Here is a 12,072-nt window from a genome sequence, read left to right on the forward strand (position 1 = left end):
GTAAAAGTTGGATGTAGACATACCCATTTAAAGCACTTTAAGACAGTTACAGCCCAAGCTGCAGGAAGGTTTCTTCAAACTGGATCGCAAATCCTCACCTGTAACAGCTAACTCCAGGGACTCGCTCAGTCATTCTATTTTATTTCAAAACTAAAGATAGTGATGTTTACTCCAGTTACATCTAACAGTCACTGAACAAAACCAGAACTTGTCTGAAGAGCATGGACTTAAATTTAGGGTTTCCTACTGCTACAAACAGGTAAGATATCACCTGGGCAGGATTAAGTTCGCACTAAGATACCTAAATGAATGTTTGTGTCAGTGAGCTAGGTATGTACGCTCATGCTATCATCACTGCTTGATTCAGTTGTCTAGACAGACACATTTAGTGATAGTGCCACTAAAGATGCTCCAAAGCATCTACATAAAGAGAAAATGTGACGCAAGACTTACGAAAGATCTGCAGGCCTTTGAGGTAGTAGCTGGAGACTGCTAGGGTACATTGTGTTTCATAACTTAAGACATTCCAACTACACAGAAGCATCTAAATGCACATATTGTGCATCTTTATCTTGAGCTGAGTTTCATCTTGGTGAAAAATCTCTCTAAGAAACAAGACGTCAATCTGCCTAGTAACTATTCTGGTTGCAAAGGTTATTGCTCCCACAAAAGCTGAGGTATGCTCATTAATATGGTTCAACCACACTATTTAGTTTTGCACTGAAATAGGTAAGGAGAGCGAGAGCCCAGGTGACCAGTTAACAGCACTTTTACAGAGTCTAATGTGTGCCTATATTGCTGCAATGGCATTAAGAGGGGAATTCTCATTGTGCCCCAATACTCTGAAAGCTGCATAACAAACCATCTCAAATCCCTGTCAGAGTGAAAGTGCCATGTAGTTATTCCATCTCTGGACACAATCCCCCCTCTCTCTGTATGTTGTGAAAAAGATTTCAAAAAACAAGTCTCTTCAGCTGTTGCACTTCAAGACTTACCAAGGATGTATGCATTTCCCAAAATATCCATTGATCTTTTAGTGGCATAGAGACCTCACTGGTGAGAAAATGCTACAACCTATAAAGAAAATATGTGTCCCTTTGTGCCTGAGTCGCTTTACTAATAACCAAAATATTTATTGCCAATAGATCAGCAAATACACAGTGGTGTGCAATCTAGTGTTGAAACTGTTCTTGAGAACAGGAATAGTGAAACAATACGTGCTTTGCTATTACACATATTCCAGTATCCTCCTGTGTTTTGTGTCTTTGCAAAATACTTTTGAATGAAACTTTTTAAAAAAATGAAAATGAACATTATTTTATCAATTAGATACCAGTTCCTTCTCTTTATTCCTTTCCTTGCTCTTTTTGGAATCATGCTTTCAGCTCTGTGGAGGGAGGTGGAAGAACTGATCCTCTACCTGAATAGAACAAAGAAGTAAAGCAGTAACAAAAAGGGCACAGTAGTTCCTGAATGACTACAAAACTTACACATTTATTTTCTTTAATTTGGCTAAACTTATCCAATTTTCTAATGTGACTATTCAGGAACACTTGTTTTGCAAATCAAACATTTCTGTTGAAAGAAAGTTTGCTAAAAGAAAGCATTAAACAAATGTTACATTAATATACCAAATACATTAATATACCAAATACAAAGCTTAAGAAACAGAACAGTGGCCCATGTCTAAACAAGTGTAAGAATCACTCTTTAGGGAGCCAATGCAAGATCAAAGTAAATATTTTTTAAATATTGATATATTTTACATATATAAAAACAAGGGTTTATTATCTGACATAAATGCATTCAAATTAACAAGAAATTATTTACAGTATTTTTAAAAGTGGTATTTCAGAGATTTTTGCTGACACAAAAACCAAGCTGATGAAGCAAGTGCAAGGGAAAGGACAAGATCTAATACTAAAAATGTTTTCTATTTACAGTGAATATGCACTACTAGCAGATATAAAGCTAAAATGTTGTTTATCTGTTAGACAAAAAATGCTATTCATCATGAACAGTTACAGTCTATCACAGATGCTGGATCAGTTAAGGTATGTTGAACTCATATTTTAAAGGCCTTCATGTTTAAGATGATTTTGTTTAAAATATGTTACTTCAGTTATTGTGAGGAATATAATTTCATTACACAGAAATACAAATTTAAAAATCAGATGATACATGAATATACAAAGGGGATTTTATCAATATTCATTAATTTTGAACAGAAAAGTTCAAAGTAATCATTAAAAGAGTTAAATTCATTCAGATTAGATCTTTGAAATCATTAATCAACTCTGAGTGAATTAGGCCTATGGTGCCTACGTTTGTGCATACAGAAGTAAAGCTGAACAGTACACAATGAATGTAAGAAAGCTGTAAAACTGAGCACCAGATTTTATTTTGCTCAGGTAAGGACTGTTTTGATTAAATTAGAAATTAAGTCTGCCCTATACGAATTTTTGGTGATAAATTACCAAGTTTAAAAATAAACATTTTTATTTCAGCCAACCAACTATTGTCTCTAAAGCACAGAGAAGCTATACAACGCTTTAAAAGACAGGCATCAGTTTCCTAACTTTGAACCTCTATACACCCTTTATGTCTTAACTTTAAAATTCATAGTGCTTATTTTAAATATCACTTGAAACAACTTCCCTTGTTGCCATCTTTACTGTGTATGCAAACAGCAACATATTGTTTTCCAATATGAGAAACTATTTATTCAAAGCAGCATGTGGATTATTACTTTTTTTCTGTATTTAAAATTGGAAATAAATCGCATTATCTCTGAAACTGCTGGATAGCACATCGGTTTAAAGTAAATGTTTTCCAATAATGACAATTTTCCTGTCTGGCTCAAAAACTTTCCTATGCAATCCTGTAACAAGTGCACTGTTAAAAAGTAGGTTGCTTGTTTTAATCAATTTGAATTTGAGCAGAGTTCAAAAGAATACACACCCTCCATAAAAACAAAGAAAACAAAGGGAACTCGTCTGACAGACAAAGAATAATTTGATCAAGGTTCTCCAGAAAATTGATTTTTTCTTCTCCATCATAGTTTGTGCCTGAAATGTTATTTTCTTCTGTCTCATTCTGAAGAAGCTGTTCCAGAATCATGCACAAAGGAAAAATATTCTCATACTGGGTAATATCATACATGGCCTGGATCTGGGAATAAAGAAAAATCAATAATAAGCACAGCGTGAAAACATTTCTGCAGCCCACCATTCAGATGACAGCTTAAGGAATAATGTTAAAATGTGTGGTATATAATCAGAACAGCTATATGCTTAGTATAATTACTTCTAAGAATTTTTTTCCTTTTTGTGATAGGAGCCAAACAATTATCTCTCCATCATATTACAAAATGAAAAGTCGACATAACCTCCTGTTCATGAGTCACAGAGGGTTTTCTCTACCTAATTATCCACAGGCTGTGACATACAATAATGACCTACACCACCACCAAACAGTTTGTTTGGTTTAGGCACATAATTAAAATTGGTGGATTTCAGTGTTCTGAGTAAGAAGTATTTTTTTTTACTTTCAAATTCAAGTGACACCTCTAGAAAGCAAATAAAAGGTCCGAATTTTCACTCTCAATAGAAAATACACAAGCAAGTATCTGAGACAGATATAAAGAGTAGTTTTGTCAAATATGCTCACTCATCAAACCATAAAGTCATTAAAAGTCTTTATTTAATATAAATTTATCTGTCCTGTATTTGGAACTGCAATTTCAAACTGAAGCTTTCAGAATATCTGCTGTAGATAAAAAAATTAAATCATGGGGAGATACCTGGAATGGAACTCTGTGTCCTCCTTAACAGCAAATCTATCAGTAATATGAGATAACCTTGTTCTGAAAAGGCTGCAGTTACAGTGGATAGATTATCAGAACTGAAAGGTAAAAGCTGCTAGAAAATTAATGATGTATTTAAAAAAATAGACAAACTGTTTAGGCCTGTGGTACAAAGGCAGATGGTTCTAGGCTTTAACAGGGGTCTATGATTTAGTATCCATTTTACCAACCTAAACTGCATCCTGCTAGACTTTCCAAAGTATGACATTTGCTATATAATAGTTGTTTTCACAAATAATATAAGTCATTTTTTATTCCAGTGTAGACTCTAACAAAAAGAAGGAACTCTACCTTCTTCAGGTAAAGCTGCTACTATCTTCCTCTGCAGTAGATAGTGGCTCAGGGATTACTTACTTTGTCTTTCTGAGCTAGGAAGTCTTAAACGCAAAATCTGTGTTGAAGCTCCCGAAGGTAATGTCTTTCAGGTAAACTCTCACCTCAGGGACACCACTAGGACACGACAGCAAACCTATTGCAAAACCTCTAAGTAGCAAAGTCATTCTGCTCAGTTTTCAAGACATCTTGAAAATCAGCTTAATCACTGAAAAAATATTACCCCTAGCCTTGTATGCTCCAGTTCTCTCTTTCTAGAAACTGGTAAGAAGAATTTGCAGTTCAAAAGCTGCTGTCAAGAATTTGATACTGACATTCACGTCACAACAAACAGCAAAAAATATAAGAGGAAAAATATTTTAAGTATTTTCATACTTTTGAGGTTCAATTAAATCAAATTATGTAATTAGGGAAAACCTTCTTCTAAAGCAGAGGTAACAAGAGAGTCTGTTTCTCCAAACACCAAGCATCTGACTCTGGAACATCTATGTCTATACACTGACTATTTTGACCATTAACTAATACTAGTGAAATAAATGTATTTATTTGGCTTATTAGACTTATTAGACTAAGTTACAGCTTTCTGTATCGAGAAAATAACTGCTATTAGCAATTTCCTGAATTTCCAGGGAATAGATGCTTCTCAAGGCCTACAAAGGCTGCTCTTGAGACCTTCAGTGTAGGAATCATCTGACCATACACGGGCACCAAGGGGCTGCGAGAGTCCCTCATTCAGACAATAGAGGTAACCAGAGTGGGATTCAGTTGCTTGAATGCCAGTATCTATTGCCATTTTCGATGTCCAGCAGTATCCAAGGCACGTGCACAAGCAGAGCTTTACATCAGAGCTTTACATCCTAGCTCTAAGCTAGGAGTACCAGTTAGAAATCTGAGTTTTGGCAACCAAGTAGTTCTCAGGGACTTTCAGGATGTAATTCATCCCATTCTAAACTAGATCCTCTGATGTACCATGTCCTGAAACTCTTTACAGTGATAAAATATGATTGATGGCCAGAAAAATTACTATTTAGAACCTTAAAATTGCAGTTCTATGCTTTTAGTTCCTGTAATTTGGATATTGGAAGTACATTACAAGCAAAATCTTTTGATTCTAAAGCGTTTGCCTTGTAAACTCACTTAGATCTTCCTTTCACATGAGGAATCAATAGAAAGTATTATAGAAAGGTAAATTATGTCACTTCTCTTATCCCCATAACCTCAGGTTCTTCCAAGCAGTTAAGCAATTGTGTTACTTTCAGTGGGTCTTAAAAACTGCAACTAATTGCAACTTCATAAACTATGTAATTGATTGTGGATAATAGAAACCACAAGCTAACTAATTATCTTTCCTCTGCAAATACTACTGCACTAAAGGAAAATTATTTTAGTCACACAGAACTGACTTTGCAGACATAGGGTAAGAAAGGAGGAAGTATTTTCTGAGGTAATTGCTTTTCAGGGGACAAATGCACTTTGAAATACTGTTTTATAAAACCATAAATCCTCCCCCCCCCAACAGTCTAGAACATTCTCTGCCTCAAGGTTTATTAACCTTAGCAACCCATTTAATATAATCTGAACAAAACATGTCTCCATTTCTTCTTTAGATGTTATTTGTAGTACTAATTGATCCAATTATTACCAGTGCAAATTTATGCCACACAGTTTGTAGAGGCATACCTTTATTGTGACCTAATGAGGCAATCAGGTCCTATTAACCTCATCAATGTGTATAAGTGGGTAGTGACATATGTACATGGTACATACACAGCTAGTCCATCCAGAAAATTCAGAAGGTATATCCGCAAAGCAAACCTTTATATATATATAGACGACAAAGCCAAAATACCTAACATCAGCATTACAGAACTTTATAACTAACCCCAGTTTTCAGAAAGAATTTTAATATAATCAGTATTTTTACTGATCAGATGGGTATGCAATATGGATTTTGGACACTTTTTTTTTTTTTTGAGATCAGTCCTTGCCAAATTTTCCTAAGTATTTGGAAATGTGTTTTTTAGCAGTAAGATGCATTTTGCATGCACCTCAGTTTTGAATTTAACTTCTGAAATTGTACTCAATCCAAACAAACTTTAAAGTTACATAATTAGAAAAAACCGGAATGATTACATAAGATTAAGCTTTACACAAGATGGAAACAATGGGTGCAAGGACCTCCTGGCTGGATTTGATGATCTGCCAATCAGAATTCATATATTTATATCACCAAGTTCAGAATGTAGGAAGTGTCAAAGCTTTTGGCTGAAATTCATTCTCCAAGCTTTTCCTACATTACAGAGTGATCACCTGGAATAGCACACCTACTTACTACATAATTTGAAAGCAGGGAAGAAGTTCTCTAACCTTCTTTGTAATGGTATCATAAAACCATGTACTAATATGTTAAAGGAAACTGCTCAAAAATGTAGGAAGCATTGACAGCCATAATGCTAAAAGCCATCTGTGTTCTAAGCCCCTGGGCCTTTATTATACTTTCTCTCTGCAAGGCAACAGATCAGATGGTCCTGGATTAAATTCCAAGCTACTGCTGTCTTACTGGACTGATTTATTTATATAGAATATATTAGCAAAATTTTGGACAAAACTAGGTATTTGAAGGCACAGAATTAATTGAAATAACCTTCACAGAATGGCTGATGCAATTTCTGAAGGTTATTCAACCAGACTCAGAAAAAAATCCCAAGTGATATTCTAAGCTCAAAACCAGCACTTAGAATATTTTTGTTTTCTTGGCTTAGTGGCTCATGCACATTTATATAATTTATTCAAGTGCCCTCAATAACAGCAATATAAAAAAAGAACAGGAGAATAAATACTAGCTTGGAAGAAACTCTGTACAAGTCTTAAGCCATTTACCAGCCACGATTCGTATTTCTAGTGATGAAGTCTGTTAGGGCTCGAATTTTCACATGCAGAAGACTGATGCTGCCTTCTGAGTATATGCAAACAAGTTTTACTCCTTTTGTATATCAAAGGATCTACAGAACAAAGACAATACTTTACCAGTGCAAACAAAAATTATATGAAAAGAAGGAGAGTATGTTCATGGCAACTAGTATTTGCTTCCATGCCACTATATAGGGTATGGACAAAGCATCAGCAACACCTGCATACTTTCTGGAATAAGCCAAAACCAGTTCCAGCTCAGGAAAACTTCTTTTTGGTTTAAAATGCAATGTTGAAATGCTGATTTTTTTTACAAAATTAAAACCATTACAATTCATTGAGAAGCATCATTATGCTTGATTAAGGACAAAAACCTTTCCTCCTTTTCTATTCCTGTAATTTAGTAATATCTGTTTAGGCTTTTTTTAGTCCCATGAAGATAGTAAGTTTAAACATATATTCAAAAAAATAATTATACACAACATAATGCTATATAAAATACTGGCATACTAATACAAATTTTAATTCGACTGGAAAGATAAGTATTTATACAGCTCTGCTGTTTAGAAAGGGATAAAATTGACACTTCTCAAAGTCAGTTATTTTAGCACAGAAATGTTCTGCCCAAGTACCTCCATCCTATTCTAACACCTTTGTTTCTTAACATTTTTTTCTTGCAACTTTTGTCACTTCCATTTCTTGGCAAACTTTTCCCATTCATCAGAGAAGTAACTTTTTGCTAGCAAGGTCCCAAGAAATGTCCCGAGAAATTCTATTTCAAACTTCACTGAAACACCAAGTGTTAACAATTGGTATTTCTATTCTTTTACATGCATATTTTTCAGAGAAGCATAAAGGGTAGACTGAAATAAACAACAGGAACTGCTAAAGCCTAGTTAATATTTCCTCTCAACGGAAGAAGAGGCAGTAGGAACTACGTTAGCACCAGCTGCTGTGATCACTTAGTTAAGGATGGAGGACAGAACAGAACCAAATCTGCCATTCAGCTATTTTCAGCAAAAATCCCCCTCAGCCCATCCCCTCCTTAGGGAAAAAATATTTCTGTGCTCGCTATGACTCTGTATAGGAGGGATGCTTCTCTGAAATTATTTTCTGTATTTTACCACTACAGTTGTCCTAAAAGGAACATAAGTATAAAAACAAGTCCCTTAATGGAGACATATTTGACATCATCACTTTTTAGGAAAAAAGTTTCTAGATCATCATAATGAAAAGTAAGAAAGAAGTGACTGGCTGGAAACGCTATCAACAAGTGATAAGCATTTAGTAAATTTTTGTTTGCTAAGGTAATGCTAACAAAGCTAAGCTTTCAATAAAACCAACACTGTTTTACCCTATCCATCCCATCCGAGTAAGTAGTTAGTGGAAATACATTTCATGAACGACTGAACTGTTTTTTCAAGTTGCAATACATTCTCATCTTATAAACAAAGAAGATTAATTCTCACACAGAATTCTGTTCTTGACCCTTTGTTCTTCCTTGGAGAAATCCCTATTTAGGCTACTCATTGTTGCGCTCAAGTCCTAAGCACAAGACAAACGTTTTTTAGAGTGTGGCATGTATGTTTGGGTAATAGGCATTTTACTTTGAAACAACAGAGCAAGTCTTTTAACTGGATGATCTACAAGCATGTAAGTAAGCTCTACATGGATCATTAAAATTTACAAAACCAACAACATCCATGGAATAAGAAAGCACACAGGAGGATAAAAGAAGTTATCTCTAATTGCTGTTCACATTTTAAATAACATGCTGATAAGCATCTCTAAAATACCTTAAGGCAGGCATTCATGAAAGACTTTACTAGAAATATCTGTTCTGATTTTAATAGTGTCATATTTGATTAAAAGGTAATTACCTTGCCAACTGCCACGACTGAGGATTCTGTTTTTAGCTGATTAGCATTTCTCTTTAATTGCTTTTTGTTTCATGATTTGAAATGTGTATTTCTCTAATATCCCCCACCAATAATCATAATCGTCATTAACCATGGCAATATTCACCTGCCAAGCAAACTCAAACTGATTAATACCCTCTTTCCATATCTAAAGCGAAATTCACATCACCTACAATTCCTTACTTAAATTTATACCCCCAGCCCCAACTTTCAAAGTGGTTTCATCTTTTATTCAATGAGCCACTAAGAAATCTCATTTAGAGAAAGAACAACCAAACACCTGAAACCTTCTTGGGTAATGGAACTTTATTAATCTATTTTACTGCAATCTACAAGGCATAAATTTGACCTGTCACTTCTTTCATAGATGTCATTTTTTAAAAATTATTCCAGAATAAAAAAAGTCAATTCTTCACAAGCTGAAGCATATGGGGGATTTTCTTGTTTTTTTTTTTTTTTTTTTTTTCAGAAAAGAGTCTGAAATAGACTGTGTAAGTATCTATCATAGTATGGGTCCTTCCAAAACAAATGGGCTACTTAAGCCTATTGCTAATTAAAAAACAACACAAACACAAAAAAAGTTCTAGACCCGACAGTTGCATGCAAGACACTATCAGGACGAAAAAAACCCATAAAAATAATTTAATGCAATTTCTCAGTTATGAACATTTCAGTATTAAAGAAAGGGTTTTCTTGCAGCTTTTCTCCTGTCGGAGGAGGAGGGATTGCCTCTATTCCTGTAAACTCACAGCAAAACAGAACGGTGGGAAAGCAGAGGAAATAGGCTGGTCAATTCAACCATAAAGCAAAAACCCCCTGGTTTTAGCTCCCTCGGATGTATACCTCCCTCTAAAAAGGAGCCTTAATACAATTTACATTGACTTTCAACTGCAGCACGTCACAAAAAAAAATAAATCTGACAACAGACTTTACTACATGTTTTGTTCTGCCTCAGCTTCCACCCCATCTTGAAAGTTCCATTTCTCTGTCAGTGTTCTGTTTAGCTTTCAGGGAGCCAAAGGATGGAAGACAGATGATTCAGATGTGGTTATGAATAAGATGCTAATTACAAGTGGAAACTGAGACAATGACAATGACAAAGACGGAGAACTTAGTACTTAAGCATCCAGATTTTGCATCCAGAAGGTCAAGTGTTGTATCAAAGTTAATCTAACATATCAGAAAAGAAAAACAAAAAACTAGAAAAGCAGAAATAATATAAACTGTCAACCCATCAGTGTCCCCACTTAGTAGCTACTTCCCATTAGAAAAGCTTGAAGTAGGTCAGAAAAGAGCTCTCATATTCTTTCTTGTTCTCAACTAAAAGAGGTAAAGAAGCTCCCCCAGACAAGAAACCTTATGGTACTTTGATGGCAGATGATGCTTGAATGGGCCTCCCTAGACAAAACTCTTCTGTTCCCAGTCAAGAGTTGCCTGTCCTTCAAGATTTCCACTCAGTTCCCTAGGTTAGCCTTATACATACCACGCTTCTGCTTTTAGCAAAAAGGTGAGAGGTTACAAATTCATAACATCACTGTCTGAAGTGCAACTCTTTAACACAAGCAAGTGTAGGAATACTATATGCAATAACCATATAATTAAAATAATTGATGTTTTTTCATAGACGTAAGAAATTGTATTCTCATCCTACAGGAAATCTCAAAATTACAGCAGTGCTAATAATCTAAGCAAATCTTGTAAATAAACATCAAACATACAACATTTTAATAGGTAAAGAATGACACTAAGGTAGTAAAGTTTTGAATAACAACAATAAAAAATCCTCTATTAATTAAACTCATTGGAAAACAATGGATTGCTGAAAATAGAGCTATATTAGTTTCAGAAGATTTATTGGTAGAAGTTTACATACCTTTAGAAAAGACACTGAAAATAAACAGTAATAATTTTGCTTTAGTGACTCTAACACAGAGAATCCTGACAGTAATGCAAGATACACACTTATTATTTCATAATACTTAGTAATTGTTCATAATTTGTTCTTTTTTGAAAAGAAGCTTTTGAACATGCTTTTCATGTCATAAGACTTTCCATTTTTTTTCTAAAAGCATAATAACCTTGCCTCACATTCAGCTTGACTTAGGAATATCGTCTCTTCAAATATTAGGGATGGAAAATATCAACTAAAACAAGTTGTCTGGCACTGTCAAGTCATTATCTGCTGCAGAACAAAAGAGGAGCACCATGAAAAACAAGACAAAACAAAATCCCTGACAAAAAGCAAGGGAAGAGATTCTAGGCACTGCCCTGCGTGAGGAAAAAGACAAAGCTGAACACAAGCCTAAGATTTTTAAGAGAAAAAGTGTCATCTCCTTTCTGAACCACTTCCATAGAATCATAGAATAGTTAGAGTTGGAAGGGACCTTAAAGATCATTCAATGAATCCAAAGTCTCTGTATACTTTTCATTAATAATAATAATTTAAAAAAGAATAATGCTAAAGAAGCCAGATTTCCTTCTAATTATGCAATTTTTTTTTCTGTTTTCATAGTTAGAGGCTGGATATTGTATAACTGTTCAAGGATACATTCAACTAAATCAACCTTTGGTTTAGGAAGAAGTGTTTTACTTATCTACTTATACTTTCTTTTGCTTTGAAAAAAAAAAATCTTACAGTTTATTGTACAGAAAAAAAATCTTTAAGAAAATATTTGTATTTCATATAATGTTTTCACAAGCTAGTTGCCAAAAATGGATGAATAATTCCCCTAGATATTATCATGAAACAAGACAACAAAATAATGATGTTTCAACGATCCTAGCATTTGCCTAAATCACCAGCTTTCCACTACAATTATGTCACCTAATCCCAAAACCTCCCCCCAGTTTTCAAAGAATACCAGCAGTCTTCCAAATTTTAACTGGAAGACTCAAGAGGTGTGGTAGGATATTGTCATTTCATGAATATTAGACAGGATACACAAGCAGTGCTACTTTCTTATTTAATGTATTTAAAACTATGTGGAATATATATATGAAGAAAATAAATCTTGACTGGATTAATAGCATTTAACAATATGAAAC

At 34.4% G+C, this 12,072-nt stretch overlaps 1 protein-coding gene across 3 annotated transcripts in view; it reads right to left on the reverse strand.

The window, feature by feature from the left end:
• Nucleotides 1-1,580: 1,580 nt before the first annotated feature.
• Nucleotides 1,581-12,072, reverse strand: part of MEI4 (meiotic double-stranded break formation protein 4) — a 76,404-nt gene continuing 65,912 nt past the window's right edge. For 2 of the 3 annotated variants that reach the window (XM_061358387.1, XM_061358386.1), the window contains one exon: nt 1,581-3,171. In XM_061358387.1, coding sequence (XP_061214371.1) covers nt 2,920-3,171 — 252 coding nt within the window. In that variant the 3' untranslated portion in view covers nt 1,581-2,919. The remainder of the gene's footprint in view (nt 3,172-12,072) is intronic. The other variant, XM_061358385.1, reaches the window with a different exon arrangement.

This window comes from Neopsephotus bourkii, unplaced genomic scaffold (assembly GCF_033783945.1).
Source record: "Neopsephotus bourkii isolate Nb327-2 ecotype Australia unplaced genomic scaffold, CSIRO-AGI_Nbou_v1 NB_941, whole genome shotgun sequence".
NCBI lineage: Eukaryota > Metazoa > Chordata > Aves > Psittaciformes > Psittacidae > Neopsephotus > Neopsephotus bourkii.